At 33.1% G+C, this 22,852-nt stretch overlaps 2 protein-coding genes across 4 annotated transcripts; both read right to left on the bottom strand.

Moving 5' to 3' along the window:
* Nucleotides 1-7,005: 7,005 nt before the first annotated feature.
* LOC142539644 (uncharacterized) lies at nucleotides 7,006-8,608 on the bottom strand. Its single transcript, XM_075645241.1, has one exon. The coding sequence runs from the start codon at nucleotides 8,245-8,247 to the stop codon at nucleotides 7,039-7,041; it is 1,209 nt and encodes a 402-aa protein (XP_075501356.1). The 5' UTR covers nucleotides 8,248-8,608; the 3' UTR covers nucleotides 7,006-7,038.
* A 9,361-nt stretch (nucleotides 8,609-17,969) lies between these two features.
* On the bottom strand, nucleotides 17,970-22,546 carry LOC142539643 (uncharacterized). 3 transcript variants are annotated; one of them, XM_075645238.1, is made up of 13 exons: nucleotides 22,190-22,545; nucleotides 21,785-21,823; nucleotides 21,510-21,658; nucleotides 21,204-21,285; nucleotides 20,537-20,828; nucleotides 20,334-20,443; nucleotides 20,183-20,230; nucleotides 19,895-20,104; nucleotides 19,532-19,630; nucleotides 19,264-19,394; nucleotides 18,935-19,088; nucleotides 18,378-18,476; nucleotides 17,970-18,303 (listed from the first exon to the last, which is right to left on the bottom strand). In XM_075645238.1, the coding sequence occupies exons 1-13, from the start codon at nucleotides 22,384-22,386 to the stop codon at nucleotides 18,291-18,293; spliced, it is 1,623 nt and encodes a 540-aa protein (XP_075501353.1). In that variant the 5' UTR covers nucleotides 22,387-22,545; the 3' UTR covers nucleotides 17,970-18,290. The 3 variants fall into 3 exon arrangements, with proteins under 3 accessions (XP_075501353.1, XP_075501354.1, XP_075501355.1); XM_075645239.1 differs by having other exon boundaries at nucleotides 20,537-20,825; XM_075645240.1 differs by lacking the exons at nucleotides 17,970-18,303; nucleotides 18,378-18,476 and having other exon boundaries at nucleotides 19,010-19,088; nucleotides 19,236-19,394; nucleotides 22,190-22,546.
* Between the last annotated feature and the right edge of the window lie 306 nt (nucleotides 22,547-22,852).

Raw genomic sequence — 22,852 nt, 5'->3', positions numbered from 1 at the left:
TTCAGTATTCCGGTATATATCGAAATTTTCAAATTGCATACCGTTATCGTACCGAAAAATTCGTTATTGTTACCGTACCGTACTGAAATCTTAGGTATACCGAAAATTCGATATTTTTCGATATGGCAATTTCGATATACCGAAAATTCGGTATTTTTTTCTCACCCTTGATCTTATTAGTTGACCTATATAAGCATTTTGTTATCCAATTGATCAAACTTTTGGTATAAGTGTGATAATGTGGTTTATTGGAATCGTAAAGTCATGCCAACATTATGGAAAAACTAGAAGTAAAATATTGACGAATTTTGTGTTTTTCTAAATGGTCAAATTAGTTTTATTGCACCCATTATTAGTGTGAAAACTGATTATAAAATGGAGCAAAGGTAGATGGAAGAATACAACTCTTGCTTTTTTCGAAGCTTTGATTAAATTAAATATATTGTCCTTTTCTTCATCAAAAGTACAAAGAACTTGCATTTCATACTAAATCAAAGCAGGTCCACCATTTTTTTCATGAACTAAATATTGAGCACAAGTCCAGCTACGAGGGGGCTGGTGAAATATCAAAACTTTTCAATGGTTAAGTAGGGGGCCAATTCTAGACAGCACATACTCCTTTTTTTTATACACAGCTATTGATATAATACATGAGCATCACGTGTTCACACGTAAATATATTAAAGAGTAGGTCTCTTGTGAGACAGTCTCACGAATCTTTATCTGTGAGACGGGTCAACACTATCGATATTCACAATAAAAAGTAATACTCTTAGCATAAAAAAGTAATATTTTTTCATAGATGACCCAAATAAGAGATCAGTTTCACAAAATACGATCTGTGAGACCGTCTCACAGAAATTTTTGCCTAAATTAAAATACATATTTTTAAGGATAAACAATTAAAGGGGATTATAAATTTTTATAATGTCAAATTTTTTTACTTCCAATGAATAAAATTAAGTTAATATCTGCAAGGTTAGTAGTAATTGATGTTGTTTAATACATTTGAAATTCATCTTTCAAATTCTTTCTCAGATCAAATTTATCAATACAAATTCAACCTTAAAGATTTAATTCTTGGTCGATCGGATTTTAACATGAACTTTTAATTTTAATCCTTTCTTTATATGTCGATTATGCATACGATATAATTGCACTCTATACAAAATTCTATCATATTTAAATTCGATTTTATATTTGATCTATGATATGTCATATATATGTGTCACACACCTAGAAATGTACTAAGATACATGATATTCAGTTCTGGAGGTAGAGTCGTCAATTGTGGATTGAACCCGTCGATTTAGCATGTCCAACCAAATAATTTAAGCTGGTTGGATTAGACTTCATTTTCACATCAAAATATTCGTTCGTAAACATAATTTCGAAATATAACTCAATATATTATTTCCAAAATTTTCTATACATTTTTTGGGTTGGAGATTTCCAAGCCCGCCCTGCCCTTTCTCGCCAGATGACGAGTTTTTGGTGGGCCTACTCATCTAACAAATCTGAGTGTCTGAGTTGGTGGAATAAGTGAAAGCTTGACTAATAGTCAAGAGTTCGATTCTCATTACCAATATTTACTCGAGCGAGCATGTCATATAGAGTTTTCCCATTACAGTTACCTGATTTAAGTGATTTGTAAGCTCTTGTATAATTAGTCAATAAATTTACCCAAAGCAGACACAAAAATATCGATTAGGAGTTTCATTATCATAAAAATAATAATAAATGATATCTCGATATGTATTCATCAGTCACCAGAGTGTCATTATGAATGATCGAGCGAGCACGAGTACATGATATCAATATCATCTCCATATACATGATATTAATACCATCTCCATAGTACTTTATTTAGTTCAATTAATTGAAAAATTACATCAAGTCTCACATCCATATCATATATTATTAACTATTATCTAAAATCAAACAATTACAACTCATTTTTCAGATTTTTACTACTCTGTCATATTTGTATTTTCAACTTACAAAAAAAAAAAATCAACATGTTACAAAATTATTTCAAATCTCATTATTCATTCACATTATGGTCAAGTAATCTAAATTCCAAAAGACAGAAATGTTCATTCACCTTTCAAGTGAAATATGCTATTATAATTGATACAAGAGTAAGTCTCTTATGAGACGGTCTCACGAATCTTTATCTTTGAGACGGGTAAACCCCACCGATATTCACAATAAAAAGCAATACTCTTAGCATTAAAGGTAATATTTTCATGGATGACCCAAATAAGAGATCCGTCTCACAAAATATGACCCGTGAGATCGTCTCACATAAGTTTTTGCCTTGATACAAATTCTATATAAAAAAACTCGAATATCATGAGATGTTCAATTTATTTCATCTTCTATGTTGAGAAATAACATACACTCTAAACAAATTAAAACTAATATTATGGAATTTAAATTTTCTCTAAAAAAAAGATATGATTATTTTAGTTAAAATCTCGCGATTTATTGAGTCACTATATAATAATCGTAAAACATTGATATACCGATACATGCCTTTAACATTATTCTCAAGTGAGACGTCGGAATTAATTTAATAGTTGTCACAATAAATGTATTAATTATCACCTAATCATATGTTATCTATCATGAGTATGATTATAATTATTTTAAATTCGATAACCGTCCGCATTTATTACGCGAGAAAGTTAATAATAAAAAATAGAAAGAATAAAAAGAAAGCATGAATTCGAGATTTGAATTATCTTATTATAATAATATCAAACAGTTGGTGTATATTTATCCTTATCTTTCAATTTCTAGTTGTAGGCTACGTTCTAATATAGTCTCATTGGGTTATCGGGTCTATAAATGGGTCTGATCAAATGATTGTGGATTTTGGTAAAATCTGGGTTCTAACCAGGCCCAACCTAAGTAATACTTTTCTTATAATTATAATATTCAAATTTTTTAAAAAAAACAATGTAATCTAACTGTTAATTATTGGGATTTGGATCATCTATTGTGGTTGAACATGTGATATGTTCTTTTTACACGAGATGATCAGCTAATCATCTAGTTACGTCCAACAATTTTTCAAATTTATCTGACACTATGTGAGGTCCATCAAATGATCAATTGATCGTATCGTATAAAAAGTGTGAAGGGAAATATATTTTCTCTAATTAACACGATTTCGTAACTTAAAATAATTTTTCTAAATATTATCTCTTCCATGATTAATTTGATTTGGTTAATATTTATTGTAATTTTGCATTTCTAGATAATATGGTATTTAATAAGATAATTATGCAAATATTGATATGATATGGTATCAAGATTTGAGAAGAGTTTTGTTTCTATTAAATTCTTCTCATTTTCCTTGTTGAATAGTTTTCCTTGTTGAGACATTACGGCTTCTTCCTATCGGTCATACATACATTCACGAAGTGGAGATTTTCAGAGCAAAATAATTCTCGAAGCCGTAGTTGTTTAAGATTGGTGATCACGTGTTGCCTTGAATGTTGGGAACATCTTGTTTAAACTTTTATTCTGGTTATTTGTTTTTAGAAAGCATTTATTTTCCTCAACTTGTTGAGGAAATTGATTTTAGTGTTAATCACTAGTGATAGGTTTTTGTAAACGGTTTGGTTTTCTAGTGATTTATTTTTGCGGCAAATACTTGTGCAAATTTAATATCGTTAATCTATTTATTTAAAGTCAATTTGTGTTACAAACTTTAATATTACACTGCATGTTGTCTTAAATGTTGTAACATTTGACATAACACTTAATTTTGATAAAACACAAATTTATGTTTTTACCCTACCGTTGATATATTTATTCACATCTGTCGAACAACGTTTCTAACAAAGTGCACAGTACATGTGCTGTGTTTTCAGCTACAACAGAGGATTCAAATCTTAATTATTGCTATGAAGCAGTAGCACCACGCTAAATTGTCTGTTCACAAGAAATAAATTTCGGGTTGGATCAGAAGCGAGGTCCAAGAACAATTGATATTTATTTAATTGAACCAGATATCACATTTATATTAACATTTAAAAAGAAATTATGAGTTAAAGTTGATCGAGACTTATCTAAAGATAAACTGTATTATCAATCAACGGAAAACATTCAACATCTTGATACCGTAAACTCAGTAACACGGCGGACATGTGAGTCTGCCACCACCTCCTCCGCCGCCAACAGGGGACAGGGTTCTTTAGACCAAGAGTAGTTGCCATGTCCTGTATATCAAACCTTATATGCAAACAACCCACATATTGGTTATGGACGCATATCGAGGAATTCACAAGGCCAAGTGATTGATATATTTATTCACATCTGTCGAACAACGTTTCTAACAAAGTGCACAGTACATGTGCTGTGTTTTCAGCTACAACAGAGGATTCAAATCTTAATTATTGCTATGAAGCAGTAGCACCACGCTAAATTGTCTGTTCACAAGAAATAAATTTCGGGTTGGATCAGAAGCGAGGTCCAAGAACAATTGATATTTATTTAATTGAACCAGATATCACATTTATATTAACATTTAAAAAGAAATTATGAGTTAAAGTTGATCGAGACTTATCTAAAGATAAACTGTATTATCAATCAACGGAAAACATTCAACATCTTGATACCGTAAACTCAGTAACACGGCGGACATGTGAGTCTGCCACCACCTCCTCCGCCGCCAACAGGGGACAGGGTTCTTTAGACCAAGAGTAGTTGCCATGTCCTGTATATCAAACCTTATCTGCAAACAACCCACATATTGGTTATGGACGCATATCGAGGAATTCACAAGGCCAAGTGATTGATGCAATTTATGGCAAATTACATGGCAATAATAATCCAACTGTAGTCGAAGCGTTGGGAATCAGAGAAACTTTTAGTTGGCTCAAGAATTTGCATCTCTCAATCGAATATGATGTTTTGCTGAGAATTGATGTTTTAAATAGTCCAGAACTAGACCACTCCAGTTTAGGTTTGTTTATCGAAGACTGTCTATTCTTATCTAATTATGCAACATCTTTTACTTTTGTTTTTATTTATAGACCTCAATTTTTAAATTTCATTGTCTAAAAGATTAAAAATAATTATATTTTTTTCGGTTTCCCCATAATATTTCTCTTCTCCACTATAAAATTCCTAAAAAAATTTTGCTCATCCAACATCTATTTTCTGACTCCAACCATTTATTTGAATAAATGTGTGTGTATGTACTATAGAAAGAACGAAAAAATATGTAAGTACTATGTGCAATAATTGTTCATGTTGAGTAAAGTAATAGAAAGATGGTTTTTGAGCTGCTATACAATCTAAAAGATCAAGGTTGCATCTTTATCTCTAGTTATAGTTTTTGGTAAAGCGACAAACGCTTAGTCCTACAATTGGACAAAAACCAATGTCACGAGTTCGATTCACATCGATTACAACGAGTGCAGTTACTGAGAGAGATATCATTGAATGCAATAATTGTTCCCGCTAGTTGGGTAGAGCACGAAACGTAGTGATTGAACTGATATACAATTTAAAATATTTGATTTATATTATTACTGCTAGTTATATTTTGTTATAAAACAGTAAAACACATTCCCTACCCTACGATAACATAATCGTTTCACCTTGTTATAACTATGTTTCCAAACGAAAAATATGGAAACGTAAGCAGAATGATTTTTTTATGTAGGGCTTCCAAAACTATTCATTCTGATATTAAACGTCAACGGGTATCAAAAAATTACACATGGAAGATAAATGCAATCAAAATTACGCAATTTCAAAATATATTTATATACATCAAAATTACACAATTTCAAAATATATTTATATACATCTAACATTATGTATGTGTATGTATATACTTGTAAAAAAGTTTGAGCTTTTTTTTTCTTTCCAGACATTCAAGTAACTTTATGCATCTAAAAGAAACCTTAAACGAATGAATGATTTCAGTTCCGGACCACATAACTAGAACTAGACCTTACCTCGGTGTCGTGTCTGGCAAAAGCTAAATGTTGGAATATCCAAAGAGATCTATTTTGATCAAATTCCAGTGCACGCTCTCTCCCTTTCTCACTTTCTTTCCATTCATATTTCATCTCAATAGAAGACATCACCAACTTCCACTTCCTATCTTCTTTATCTTCGCATTTCATCTTAGAAAAAAGAAACTTGGCATAAAAATATCTCCTTTCAAGGGAAATATATGTATTCGATATAGTGACAAAAAGTTCATATCAAAACTTTCTTAAAATTGATCCGCGAGATATTATATTTAAATGACAAGTTTATATTTAAAATTAGTGCCGGAAAGTAGCAACTGGGTTAACAAAATGAAATAAAATTTACCAACAAGTATATTATTTTTGAATTTTATTTTATGAGATACGAAGATGTCAGAGACATTAGGTTCCGCGAGAGTGTGTGTGCCTCAAAACGTAAATTGCAACGCCCTACTCGTCAGCGCACCATGCCCGCTCCATTTCAAACACACAGTGCCCCACCACCCACCGTCGTCGTTTCGCTTTCACAACCCCCTTCTCCATCCGTGCGTGTATGGTTACGCCTTCAAATATTTATCCCCTGCTTAACATCTATTTAATTAAACGGTTGATGATTAGATTTAGATTGTATTTCAATCATTTATCTAATAGTTTATACGATAATATTAATGTTGATAATCTAAATATGACAAAATATGAGCTGAAGTTGAGATTTTACCTTAAAAATAACTTGAATTTATTGTATTTTAAACATTGTTCTACACGTAAAATTATATTTAAATAAAAAATTACGCAAAGATTGTAAATAAAAAACAATTTTATTATTAATATTAAACAATATATTTCTTATATAATTTCATTACATATTGTACTATATTTGTTTTTACACACATTTTAATATATATATATTTATAAAATAACTTGATTTTCTGATTTTTTCAAAATTATATTTTCCAATTAGCCAAAGTTTTGTGCGAGGCAAAAATGAAACACGAGACTTGGATAGGGTGATAAAACAACAGCTTAAGGAATCTTCGATTTACGACAAAGATGACCGGTTCACCGATTCAGCCAGTTTCCCGATTCTCTCTATCAACTCAGGAGACAGCTTCTTGGTCTGTTTCTTCTCCTTCTCCCGTCGAAAATCAAAACCCAATACATCGGATACCTCCTCCGAGCTCCAGCCTGCTTGCCGGAGCAGATCCGAGAACCGGTCTGTTTTCAGAAGCAAAGCGTCTTGCACGGCTTGGTTGTCCAACATCACCATCTCGCCCTCGAAGAACCCAGATGCTGACACGTGTACGATCTCCGAGACGTCGGATTCTGTCCATCCTCCTCCTCTCAGAACGGATCCCATCCGAGTCACGTACTCGTATATCCATTTTGGGATTTCGAATTTCGGCATGTCGAAATATCTGTCAGGCGAAGATGAAGAGGACGATGACGAATTCGAGTTTCTCCGGCGGCGTCCCACGGCGGCGTCGCTCCAGAACTCTACCCATCTCGGCGCTCGTCCGCCGGAGATAGCGTCCAGACTCCTTCTCGAGTATTTGGCGAACGATCCCGCTGATTTCCCAGAAATGGATCTTTGCTTGGAGAGACCATTTGTGTCGGATCTTTGATGGAAAAGGGAAGATTCGCGGTCGAAAAAGTCCGATATATCGCAGCCGCAGCAGAAAATTCTGTTCTCGTCGACGTAGAAGATGGGGTTTCCCGCAAGACAGGGATTGCAAGGTATGTAGCAATGGTTGAAAACGGGTATCAAAAGCGGGGACCGTTTCAGGGCGTTCCGGGCCATCTTGAGGGCCTTCTCCGGGTCGGATGGCCGCTGCCCCCATGATTTGGACCATAATGCATTACGAGCTATGTGGAAAGAGACTGAAGCAATGGGTAGGTCGATTGTGGCGCGAAGGTGGAGCCGTGCCGAGCCAGCCGATCGCCAGTCGGGGAAGCCCGCTCCGACGGGTAAACCGGACGAAAGCACCGCCTTCAGGTCCGGCGGGAAGGTGAACCCGAACTCTGCTTCTGCTAATGCGAACTCTGCCTCGGACAACCCAGGTTGGACCCGGATGCCCGAGTTTCTCAAATGGGTCAAGACTTTATCCGCGAGAGAAGCGAAGGAGACAAGGCTGTTTCGTGGAGGGAGGGGCGTCGAGGGCAGAGAGGCGGCGGCGCGTGCAGAGAGGCGGCGGAGACCCGCCACGTGAGCCGGGTTCAGACCATTCATCCTTCGATCCACGTCCACCATTTCTTGTACTCGATCACAACTTTAAACTTGAAGAAATCAGTACAAAAAAAGGTGAAGAGAAACCTACATATATTGATCTCCAAAAAAGGATCAAAATTCATGCAGAGAAAAGGGTATTTTGAGCTAGGAGAACTGATTCTGTTGACAGAAAAAGCTGGAGAAATGGAGATGGAGTGAAGCTGAAGGAAAAGCGCAACTGAAAATGGGAAACGGAGAATGATCGTGGAGAAATTTATAACACAGTGGTGGAGGTGGGGCCCAGTTTAATATTTTATTTTTTGTAAAAATATTATTATTTTTAAAATTTTATTCTTTAATTTTTTAGAGTAAATTCCTTCTTTTTGATTTTTAAATTAACTGTATTTGAAATATATACACTCTTGATTAAAAGTTTGAGGGAGTGATTGTTTTTATTGACATATATAATATTATTATATTATATTATATTATTAACGACATTAATAATTAATGTGTCTAAAAAGATAGGTTGAACGGTTACCAAATAAGGAAGTAGACAGGGTCAGGGGTTTTAATTAAAAAATGGTTAGGTGAAATATTATTGATTACGTACATATTTGTAGTTATATATATGTTATTCAAAAAATATTGAGTAATCAAAATTATATATATATAATATTTCTTTAATTTTTAAATATTTTTCTAAACACAAGATCGTATATTTTTGTGTGAAATGAAAATTAAAGGTCCTCCTTAATAAATAACATATCCAAGAAGGTTACGAATAAAAAAAAAATTTTGAACAGATTATACATCTCACTAACTCAAAAACTTAAATTTGGATATCTAAACCGATTTATATTAATTATTTTAAATATATTATTAAAAATTATGATTAACAAGTTGATTAGTTGTATTTTTGTAGTGAAGAATAACTTGGGAAAGTGTTCGATAGAGTTAGTTTTGTTGCCTGCTAAGAGCCAGTGGGGAGAATCATTCAGTCAGACACGCGGGAAAGCATTATTTTTTTAAAAATACAACTTTTTATTTAACAATACATTTTTATTTTTATTTTTAAAATTTACCTTAGTTGAAAATTGTGAACAGATAAATTGATCTTAACTCAACCCAAAAGTAGTTCGAAAAGAGAGAATTGTCTTAATCGATACATACAAGTTACAATTCTCAATTATTTAATCCAACAGATGTGATATATTTTAAAACAATCATCTGAAGCTCAAAAATGAACAATTGAAGAGTGAAATTTACCAGACATTATCAAGTAATTCACATAGAAGTCTAATACATAACAGTGAGTCCTAGATTTGATATAATGTTAAAAATTGAGAAATGTATATAATTCAAGCCTAAAAGTTAACTTAAGAAAGAATGATTATTCAAATATGTATATACAACTCTAAAAAAACTTAATTCAACCGACTGTGTGATGTTTAATAAAAACACATAGCGTAATTCAAGTATACTATCAAGTAACCAATTACATCTAATTATAAAACAACCAATAATTATTAGACAAAAATGCATGTAAACAAGACTCGAACCCAATTGATATTTTGTAAAAGTGAGAAACTCGGGGTCACCTTCTTGACACCAAACCAAGAGAACCATGCTAAACAAAAATAACCGTAATAATTTGATCTTAGTAAATTGTGAATGGAGATAGACAAAAATTTGTGTGAGACGGTCTCACGGGTCGTATTTTGTGAGACGGATCTCTTATTTGGATCATCCATGAAAAAATATTATTTTTTTATGCTAAGAGTATTACTTTTTATTGTGAATATCGATATGGTTGACCCGTCTCACCTATAAAAATTCGTAAGACCAGTCTCACAAGAGACCTACTCATGGAGTTAATCTTTGGTTTTGCAACTTCAAAATATAAATCCGATTATTCCTCCATTTATTAAGAAAAAAAAATGAACCGATTTTCAGTCCACATAGGCAGGATATATTTAAATTTCAGTTATAGCAAGTTTATTTGGAGTTGTAGAATCATTGACATAATTTCAACTTTCAAACAAGCAATAATTAATTAAATATGATTTGGTCGTCCTAAAAAGCTTAATTTCTAAATACTTTAATTCGATTGAGATTTTGATTTTGACAACAACATAATAACTAATCAAATATATATAATTTCGAAGACATAATTTCAAGTAGTGATTTCTGAATTACGGATCACAAAACATTTACTTTTTTAAATGAAAATGAAGATGATAGATCATTTAAGCTAACTAATTTAGAATTTAACATTCACTAGTGAAAATAATATTATTTTTCTCAATAGATTTATAAAATCACTTGAATTTAAATTTAAACACCAAATAAATAATAAAAATAATAAGTGATTCACGAGATTTTACATAAAATAAAATCATCCCAAAGGTAAAAGAATAATGCTAAAGATACAACCAAAATATCGTACAACGATATTTACAATAATTAAATCGTGAGATTTTGTTATTATATCGTGAAATTTTGCATTGAATTTATCATGAGGTGTTGATAAATGAAATTTTGTATTGAATTTTTTGTGTTGTAAAAATTATTGTACAAATTTAGTTGTACATGTAGCATTACTCAAGCTAAAAACGCCTTTTTCATGGATTAAAAAAGTTCCTTTTAAGTATTTGAATCAAGCTGGAAGACATTAATATTCTTTGGATTGGAGTCATATAAAGACCAATTTTTCACAAGTTGACCAGTCTATTTTCAGTAGCACCGACTTTCTAAAATGAGGAAAAAAAACCCCACGACATTTATTATTAGTTGTTGAACGTGATAAATTATTTATGGAAAAGGAGTTAAATTATGTGTTATAAAAATAATTTATTTATTCGACTAGGTCTAGATGGTCTCACGAATTTATATGTGTAAGAAGAGTAGACCCAATCCATAATTACCGTAGAAATCAATATTTTTTCATGAAATTGAGTTGGATCAAAGATCCGTCTAACAAAATTGACACGAAAGACCGTCCCACCAAAACGAGTTCATCATATCTTCCTACATAACAGTATAGGAGATGGATGGAACCAATGATTTTAAAAGGATTTCCTTACCTGCTTGAGAAAAAAGCTTCTGCCTCCACACTCACTTTAATAAATGCATGCATCTCCGATTTACTTCACCCAATAGGAGAGGGAAAACCGAGATAGTTCTCATGATTCGTAGTATATTGAACCTCCAAAGCATAACAAAGAAAATTCTTGAGATCCAGATGGAACATTGGAACTGAAAGAGATAGAAGATTTGGTATAGTTCACAGTTTGTCCCGAAGCTAATTCATATTTCCGAATCAAGTTCAAACTCGTCCTTCGTAGCTATGAAAAACAAAAAAGTATCATCTTCTCCGTTTTTGCTCATCAATGCTTTGAATAATTTTGTTGATAACTCTTCTGGTTTAGATTTGATCATTGATGATTGTAAAAACAAAACTTTGGATATTTATGTTCTTGTTTTTTTTCCTTTCTGTTTGACGATCAACGAATCAAACTGTTCTTAGCCTTTAAAAAAGATATGCAAAGCATTCAATTTCGCTTTTTCATCCTAACCCGTGGATCCTCACCTTATTCCAATGATAAACCCCCCTATATTTCACGACACTTGACAACACAAATAAATATAATATTTTTTACCAGTATTTCACATGACGCTCAATATATTAATCTGATTTATATAATTTTGTATTTTAGTCAATTATTTATAATTTTTTTTAAAAAAATCGAAAAAATAAAGGAGATGGGCTACTGAAATTGCAGCCATCGGATATGACAATTTATATTACTATTATTATTATTATTGGCCGCAGGGTGTCACATGTTAACGTGACCTTAAGATTTGTTAAATTAAGAAGAGATAATATAATTTTAACTGCAATAATGGAGGTTCATGTGAAACTAATATCAATCATTTAATTATATGATTGGCCGATTGGGGATTTATTAAAACCTTAAAAAATTAATGGGGTCAACCCTAAATTAATTATTCTTTTATGGCAAAAACTTGTGTGAGACGGTCTCACGGGTCGTTTTTTGTGAGACGGATCTCTTATTTGGGTAATCCATGAAAAAATATTACTTTTTATGCTAAGAGTATTACTTTTTATTGTGAATATCGGTAGGATTGACCCGTCTCACAGATAAAGATTCGTGAGACCGTCTCACAAGAGACCTACTCTTCTTTTATTTGTGAACTCAAATTTCTAACATAACTCTGTTTTTGTACTGTTAGGCTAGAAGAATCAATATTATCTTCTTCAAATATTTATTTTGAGTTAAGAGCAAGTTGTGACACAATTTTTATGAGCTATCGGACATATAATATATTATGATTTAACAAAATTATTAAGAGTAGATCTTTTGTGAGACGGTATTACGAATCTTTATCTGTGAAACGGGTCAAACCTACCGATATTCACAATAGAAAGTAATAATCTTAGCATAAAAAGTAATACTTTTTTCATGGATGACCCAAATAAGAGATATGTCTCACAAAATACGACCGGTGAGACCGTCTCACACAAGTTTTTGTCAATTATTAAACAATATAGCTTCGCATAAATTTTTATTAAATAATGTTGGGACACTATGATTAACCAAATTATGTCCAATTATTCATAATTGAGTCCAAGCATGCATAGATAAGATCAGTGCTATAAGAGGAACAAATTAATATCGATAATATATATGATCAAGTCGTATTCTTGTCCAAGAACCACCCGACACGGTGGGGCTGCTTGTGACCGACCCAGATCGCCGGCTCCGACACGGTGTTGGGCACCATAAAGAAGTTGTCTTCCTCCGCCACACCCATATTTGTTCGTCTACTGATATGTCGAGCTTTCACAATGCAAACAAAAGTTCAAAAGATACAAAGAGATGGAGATCACTCGTCCTGACAATAAATTGAGTTAGGTGTGATTGCTAACTAGACATACACACGAACAAATTTGATATATAAAATCGTAGAGTGGAGCAAATCTGATTTGATAAATTCATAAAACCAAATTGACAATTGTGTGTGATTTGGCTAACATTGCACGTAATGATAAGGACAAATCAGTTGTTACATTGATTAAACATATATCCTCAAGTGGCAATCGCCAATAATTCTCTGGTTAAAATTTTTCGATAATAATATATATATATATATATATACAAGACAAGAATAATTTCATGGTATATGAATATTTGATTTTTAAATAATATCATGTTGCATGATTAGTATCAAGACTAGCTAATGTGTTCAATTTTTTCAACTATTGAGAGTTTTTCAAAACTTAACTGTGAGGCATAGACACTAATGGAAAAGATATAAAAAATGATATTTATGATTACAGAAGATCTGGTACTCAGTAAAAATACAGGTAGTCAGTTAATATTCGAAAAATTCCAAAGTTAACTTTTTGGGTTGTTACGTACGCTGCAAAATAAAGCGAGTGGCATCGTAAATGGATTCGGTCGACCCTACCCCTGCGGGCACTGCCTGCAGGGGTCGATCCAACGGCTCGGATTTTTTCGAGCCAATTTTTTTTTTTTTTTTTTTACATGGAGGTGGACCCGGATCACTCATGTGGAGTGATCCGGGCCGTTCATTGCCCGTGCAGGCAGTGCCTGCATGGGTAGATTGAAACAAACCTCGTAAATGTCTGACGAAGACTCTCTGATGCCCGATAAAAATTCCAAAGAACTAGAACATATGATTGTTAATAGAATGCGTACCTTGAAAATATGATAATAAGAGTATTAATTATTTGTAGATTTTTTAAGACTTCTATGAGTGTAGATAAATTTATGAATCTTAATAAAGAATCTCAATCATTAATTGACTAAAGATAAAGCTAATGAACTAGAAAACTAAATTGTGTCATAACCCATCAATAATAATATATTATTCAAAATATTTGCAATTTAATGCAAATAACAAAGAAAAAAATATTAACTAAATTTGCATAATTAGTATATTCAACTATTTTTTCTTATTGATTGATGCTATCGTTAATCCATCTAATCTTTCTTTTGACAAAGTTGATGGAACCACACTTGCATTTACGTTTGCTTACTTTGATTTTTCTTTTTAATAAAAAAGATCCACTAATATTAGAAATAAAATATTCATAAAATGGGCATGATTTCAACTAATAATTCATGAGATATCCACGACCATCCCATGTGCTCCATCAACGTTTTAATAGATAAAAAATAATAATTAAATTCAGTCTCCTAAGTTAGTAGGAATAATGGATCATTAAAGCCTAATCTAAAGTGATCTCCAAAAAAGAGGATGGATGTTCATTTTCAATATTCATTATTTTAAGAAGATGTAGAAAAAGTAACCATATATTATAACATTTTATTTTATTTTTATCAAAAGGCATTCATCATTGAATCGAAGTTTGGATTTGTAGGGTGTAAAGCTACATAAAAAGATGATGCCTACTAAGTACCACACACATAAAATTGTTTATCTAAAAACCTTGAAATATATATATATATATATATATATATATATATATATATATATTATTATTATTTATTTATTTATATGGAACCAAATTCATCATGATAACAATAATTTACGAGTCTAGAGAATCTGAAATTTTTTTATAAAAACGTATGATTTTATTATTATTATTATTATTATTATTATTATTATTATTATTATTATTATATGCAACTTTCCCGGCCAAGGTTATGTATAGTTGCCATCAATGTAATATTTTTCAGCCATCTCCATTTATATCGTGGTCCTATAGCCGTATGTATAGGCAATATCAGAGGACGAAAACTTATCATGCAATTTTGTTGGCTAAATCCACCTAAACCCATTTTTCGTATAATTTTTTAGAACATAAAATCATCATAGTTTTTAATGTATATATATACACACACATATGTATATATGTAAAGTGAAATCGTTTTTTTCATGAGAGGGAATTGACACCTATAAAATGCACGATTCTGTTGGATCTGTCGTTTTTCTTGTTTTCAAGAGGCTAACAAATATGTAGAAGCAAAATTTTGAATTGAATTTAAAGAGTGATGTCAATTGTCAAGAAACTCAAAGACTCCCGCCCTCTACGAGGAAAAGGTTAGTATAGTCTTATAGAAGCCTCGTTCGTGTGTGTGGTTGGTTTTGATATGTTATCTCTCAATCGTGCACATCTTTGTGCACACTTAGTATATGTATATGTATTGTAAGAGGGATATTACTGGTGATAACATATTAAAACTGTATAAAAATATAATTTTATTATTTTTTTCCAACAACCCTGTCTATTTCTATGTTTACCTGGTAGATATACATGAATATTTAGTGTGAAGTGGACACTGTTGGTGGACAATATAACAAAATTATATATATAAATGTCATCTCATTAACGAACACAAAAGTGACATGGTTAATGGACAACATAACAAAACTATATATATATAAGCTAAAACTAAAAGATAAAAGGGCATGAAAAGCAAAGATAGTGGAAATTGAAGTCTTTTAAATATATATATGTATGTCTCTGTGTGTGTGTATCATAGCTATATACCTAAGCTAAAACTAAAAGAAAAAAGGCCATGAAAAGCAAAGAGAGTGGAAATTGAAGTCACGTTGTTATAGAAAACAAATCCTACTATCTTGCCATCTTGGTGGATATCCCCAAGTGTTTGATTGTTCAAAACTTGATAATTATATCAACACATATAAATAGATAAAAAAAAAAAACCATCTTTTTGATTTTATAATCACATCTAAAACCATGTCACGAAGTAAAAGATGAAACACAATTTAGTACCAAATATAGGAATTTTTTACTTCATGTAAAAATAAAATTTGACGTGTTTTGTAGGTAAGGAACATTATTATTCCCCACCAAAAGAAATAAAGAGATGCCAAATAAAAAAAATTTAAAAACGAATGTATGAAAAGTATGGGGACATAGGGATGGAACAAAGCAAAATATTAATGTTGAGCCTTTTGGGATAGATCAAAAGAGTACTACCGTCTGATGCACGGGATTCAGTCGGCGATAAAGTCCAGGAATACAAAAAATTCATCAACCCATAAAGGTACAATGCCTTTTATTTAAATTTGAACCAAATTAGAGTAGTTGATAATTGGCACATATTTTATTGTCTCCTATACGATTTTGGACTTTCGTTGAAAAGGGTATGCAAAACAGTTAGCTAAAAATTAATCATTTACTTTTTCAATCATTCTTTCATAATTTGAAGGAACAGCCATCTTCCTCCGACTCGAGTCAATTACCCTTATAAAGCAAAAGCAACCAACTAGAAATATGTGTCCAAGAAGAGAGCAAATCATCACTCAAATAAATCATGATGCACATAGATTTATTAAAAGCAAATAAAATTTATACGAACCTAGAGCGGTCAAAGGGGTCGGATCTACCTCGTCTCAGCCCGCCATCAAACAGCGCAAGGGACTAGTCAACTATTTTGGTATGTTAGAAAAACATCAACCAGTCACTGGCCCACAAAAAAAATCACATATAAATCATTTTAAATAATACATTTGTAAAAAATTTAATCAAGCATCAAATAACATAAATGTTCTAGAATCAATCAATCGATGTCAATATTAATCATCCTTACATTAACAATTATAAGTAATATAAATATTTCAAAATTAATCAACCATACATAAATTATTATGTCTTTCTTCTCTCTGTCTCTTCATTTCTTCATCAATAATTATAATTAATTTTGTTTTTTGATCAACAGAGTGACCAACCCAAATTGACAACTCTGTACAAACCTAATATATGGATAGTTTTACATATTTTAACAAACTGGTAAACACAACGTCCGAGTTCAACCTGACACTGCATCAATGTCTATCAATCTGAAGGTCGAGATGGTAATGTATTGGGTTTTGGTCGACTTTTCTAGAACCGGATGCCCGGCCAGTCAAGATTTTGAAGGACCCGTATCAACCCAACTCCATTTACACCTAACTGTAAGTTCGTGCCAACCCATACCTGAAATTCTATGGATCCTACTCTTTCGGACAGTGGAATACATAATAATTTTTTTGTTATAGTAAAAAATCGTCAAAATTAAATTAATTAACATAACAATTTGTGTGACACGATTTCACTAATCGTATTTTGTGAGACAAATATCTTATTTGGCTCATCCATAAAAAAATATTACTTTTTATGCTAAGAGTATTACTTTTTATTGCGAATATCGATAAGGTTAACTCGTCTCACAGATAAATATTCGTGAGACCGTCTCACAAAAGACATATTCATTATCTAATTAGTAACCCTTATCTCATCATATGAATAAATACCCACAAACAAACAAAACAATCGTGTTAAATGTTATAAACGATATGATTTAAAATGTAGAATACATGATATAATTTCTTTACCTATATTTAATAGGTTTGTTGAAACAATATAATTTACTATATTTACTAAATGAGTCGGGTCTAAATCGGATTATATAAAACCTGCTACCCAACCAAATACCAATTTAATCGTCGTACCCAAACCATCCCCACATCAGATAGGTCTAGGTATTGCCATCGTTACTCAGGCTAACTCATAGTCACTGAAACTAAAATATATACATCAATCTTCAGCCAAACCTCAAGCTTAGCCGTTCGATGCAATAGCATCCAATCGAACGTTCACATAGACATAAAAACTGGGTTCGCCAGATAGCGCGACTTCCATTTCAAAAGTATGACATATAGATACATTTGCGGACAAGACATGCAGCTAAGTCAAGATACAGATTAGGCAGTCGTTATGCCGCTTCATCAGAAGTCAACATAAGAGCCAAGTATCATAAACAGCAGTTCAGTCAGTATCCACAATTTGACAACTATAATGAAGTAAACCCATACCAATTTTCCTTCTGAAGAAAGGTCGTCATGGATAATAGTAAAACCAACATACAGTTTCGGATAATGTAGAAGTCAACAGAGAACTAAAGCACACTAGCACAAAACATTAAATCAACTTCACTTCGATTGTAGGGAGGTGCTGAAATTCTTTCAAAGACCTTTGCAGACTTTGCCATTTAATATCTTGACTACCTTCTTCCACTGCAATATGAAGCCATAAGTAACCGAGATACAGTACCTGTGACGCCTTACAACCTAAGACTAAAATATGTTACCGAGGAGAATAGGAGAGAGAACTAGACCGAGAGCTAGATCCTGAATGATATCTACGTGCAGTTCTATTCCTGCTTGGACTACGGCTGTCTCTGTACCTTCTGCATCAATCACATAAAATCGAACTCTTTAAAAACACAAAGCAGCCTAATATGTGATCATCCTAATGTTACAAAAACAACAGGAGGTGCAATTAAATAAATCACATTATTTTTTTCACAAATGACATATATCAAAATTATCCATGCTTAAATGTAAACTTAGTTTCCTAAAATAGAACTAGTTTGTCAACAGCAAGTTTTATACCTACTCTTACTGTGACAATATAAAGGTGTCAAAAAGGTGTGCAGGTGAAAATGGGATGCCTTTCCAATTCGTAAAAGTATAGCCTAAAAGAAGTTCAAAAATGCTGTATGGATCGAGTAAAGGGAAAAGGAAACTCTCAATGGAATTTGGTTTCCACATAGAAATAGTAGGCAAAGGGATGAAACTGAGTCCAACACACTACAAATGTGGAATTTTAGTAACAATCATACAAAACTAAGAAACCGGTATATACCTAGGAGAGCGGCTGTAACTTCTACCTCGGCTTCGGCTTCGGCTTCGGCTTTGGCGTTGATATCGACTTATTCGATTTGTTTCCGCAAGTTTTTCGAGCCTTTGCTTTTCTTGCTCTCGTTTCTTAGCAATCTCGGCAGCGGTATCTTTCTTAACTGCAAAAATAGCAATCACACCACATTTTATAACATTAATTATAGAGTCACATAACCAAATGCAAGTAACTTAAGAAAAAGATCCTAGACTTCTAGTTGTCTATTTTGACAACATATCGCATCAGATGAATGGATTGGGTGCTTCACTTCTGGAATAAACATCAAGCAAATATACTTTGTTTGTTTAGTTGTTTCTCCATGATCCGTTTAAGTCGTTCTTGAGGAGTTTCCTTCTTGTCCCCCTGTTGCTTAGAGAGATTGCCGCTGCTTGTTGCTTTGCTCAACTTTGCTAGCGCAGAGGACATACTGCCAAGAGAATAAGAGTAAAGTAAACCAGCAAGGAAACCACTATAAGAAATGTCAAACAGTTCTCATAAACCTTACAATAAAGAGCAATACCTATTAAAAAAATTATAATGCGTATTAGAAAAACCAAGCACTACCTTGGTGTTTTCAACAGCACGGTGCTTTTATCTTTCTCAAGAGATACACCAGATGCAGGGTCTATATGAAGGGCCTCAAGTATGCGACCGGATGATTGTCTGCATGAAAGCAGAAGCATTAGAAACACTTCATGGGACTTCCACCAGCTCAGATGCAATCATAGATGTTCAACGCAGGGGAAAAAAGAGCTACAAAAAAGAAGCTTCCTTCCCTCATCGCCCTGGAAGTTATGCTTGTAACCTAAATATGATATATTATAAACCACAGAAGTTTGGCTCGGATAACAAAATGGAGGCTAAGCTGCAGCAGAGTAAAGAGTGTCCAATCTATCTTTGCAAGAATTAAAGGTCAAGTGCTCCGACCGGTTTGATGTATCAAGCTGAGATGGTGGAGAAGGTGGAGGAGAATATCCTTCACGCTTTGGCTCATCTCCATCACCAGCACCCCCAAATTCAGTAATATACTCTATTTTGGGACCATTATCCTTGCTCCAATGAGTATCGTCAGCATTCACTCCACGTGAAACGCGTCTTGATTGTGACGGCGAGTATGATCGAGATCTAGACCTTGATCTATCCAAAACAGACACGATTCAGAATAGTGTGCCAGTTGTTTTATTTTGAAACGAACACAAATGCGAACATATTAACCTTTTAGAACGTGAGTAAGCTTCATAAGTAGGACTTCTCCTGGAGTCCCTGCAAATTATCAGATTAAATTATATTAGGACCACAAATAACTTCTCCTAGAAACTCTCCACATGTTCCAGTAAACGCATCAACAGGAGTATCAAGTATTCACCGATAGGGGTCATGACGAAGTACTCTTGTTCCATTACTCCTGGTAGCTTCTCTTTCCCTCTCTCTTTCTATCTGAGAAGCTTTCCTTCTTTCTTTGCGACTTAGCTTCCGCTGAAGTAGAGGTAATATAGATGGGTATTAACTATATATACTTTTCTAACCTCATCGAGCCACATTTCGAATCCAAACCACACACAAACTTACAATTGAAGGATCTCCTTTGATAATTTCTTTTTGCCTCCTTTTCTCCTCCTTGGCTTTTTTATCCATATATAAAAGCCATCCATATCTCTTCACTCCAAATTCTCTTGCAATTGATTCCATTTCTTCATCATTACTGTCGTCACTGTTAAAATATTCTTCTTCATCGTCCTCTTCGTCATCCTCTTCTTCACCATCTGAATATTGAGTATCTTCCTTTCCTTCTGCATCATATGAGAAACCAACTTGCGAGTAAGAGCCTTTGCTTGATTGAGGCTGAGCTGCATGAGATCTACTGCAACCACAGTTTCCACGAGAAGGTTAAAAGGGCAAACATAAAGATTAGTTACAAGTAAATAAACAAAGAGAATGATCCGAACAAAGGCCAATCAGAACTTACAGAAATAAGACATCAAGAAACATTTATCTTGCACTAACATAAATGAAAATGAAACATTTGGGAGAAGTAGCACAATCCGAAACATGAAATATCACACCGAAACAACTGACTATACTGGTAACAGCATTCTCCCATCACGCACATTGTGTTACTTTAAAGTATGAAAGAGTATGCATGTGGCCAATTTCGATATCAGCAATATAAATTTACAGTGCAATAGCCATAAAAGAAAATTTCAACATTAAAAGTAATGTTATAAGAAAAACTAACATGTCCGCTGATTCTCTGAAAAATGCTGTGATTTTAGCCTCCATCTCTTGGTTAACATGTTGCAGTCCATCCTCGTCGGTAACTGACAAACTTCTTGTTAATCCTTTAAAGTAGTGATTAATCACAACCATACAATTCAAGAGTGATAATTGTATAACATAACATCATGAGATAGTCAACTAGAGATTATACACAATAAAACATAGAGAATCATAAATCACACAATTGACTTCTAAAAAGTGAAAAAAAAACACAAAGAATCATAAATCACACAATTGACTTCTAAAAAGCAAAAAAAGCACCGACATCCTCTGCGGCGATGCTTAATTAAATCCCGATAACGCTCAAAATTAACAAACTCCTCTAGCTCTTCTTCTTCTTCAGTTTTATCAACGCCTCGAGATCGTCGGGAACTGGTATCACGAATAAAGTCGAGAAGGGCACGACCATCAAACCTATAAAGAGGATAATGCAAGTGCTGCCCATAAGTAAAGCAGACAAACCACCAGTAAATTTCCTCACTAAAAATATTTTCTGCAATTTCCCCATTGGAAATGCGGTTAAGAAAAATTAAAAAATACCTGTCAATTAAAATATCTTGCTTCCCATTCCAAGGTATCCTGATATATGGCAAAGTGGTTACCTCAAACTTAACGACAAAATGCCAGAATCCAAATTGAAAAACCGCACAAGTAAAGGCTATAAAAACAGCTATAATCAAGAGCAAGTTACGAACAATCAGCATTATTAATTCATCACCAACAATCCAAAACACCTATTCTCACAATCAAATGAATTCCATCAATGTTGTTCAAAATACTAAAATATTTTTAAAAAAAAAAAAAAAAACCTTTGTTCCCTTGATCGACATGGCGTCCAGATAACAATAATTTATTCCATTAGAAAAAATGAAAAAAACTGATGAAACTAATAGAATAAAAACTAATCTAAAAAATACATATAGAATAAAAACTGAAAAGCCGTACAAGCCTTGCTGATCCTGGGTAGCTTGGTAGAGTGCATCATCGCGGTGGATGCGGCAGCGAGATCCGATAACCTGGATTGATTGCTGAGGGTCGCCTCGCCGCTTAGCCAGGTATATGGCTCGGCGCTGAGCCCGCTTCCGAGCTGCGTCCATCATATCGTGCACCTTCCTCTCGGATTTCCGAGCCTCATGCCACATGTTGGTCGATTAATTCAGTAAGATTCCAATCAAAATTTCACTTCTATTGTACCAAATAACAGTACAGGGTATTGTCTCACTGATTCTCGATCGTCAAGAAGAAACCCTATGCCCCGTAAATTTTCCCCCAATTTCATTTTTCTTATACTTTTTAATCGGCGAGAGAAATTGAAGAATGTCGGTGCAAAGGTTAGGCTAAATTTACAGTTTTAGTACTCTCAAGACTTAGATTTCTTAGATTTATCCTCTCTAGTTTTTAATTATTCCATCTGGATCCAATTTGAGTACTTGTTTAGTTAAAATTATAAAGAAAAAGATAAAATAAACGATAGGGTCCATTCTAATATAATATATTTTGAATATGAAAAAAATACATTATAAAAAAATGCATAAATACGATTTTTTAATTTTAAAAATGTAGAAGTGTTGCTTTTTACAGATCGTTGGTGTTGATTTTCCGTTTTTT

The sequence above is a fragment of the Primulina tabacum genome, chromosome 3, assembly GCF_025594145.1.
Source record: "Primulina tabacum isolate GXHZ01 chromosome 3, ASM2559414v2, whole genome shotgun sequence".
NCBI lineage: Eukaryota > Viridiplantae > Streptophyta > Magnoliopsida > Lamiales > Gesneriaceae > Primulina > Primulina tabacum.
Note: the sequence above shows the minus strand (reverse complement) of the source record. Positions and strands in the feature narration are given on the sequence as shown.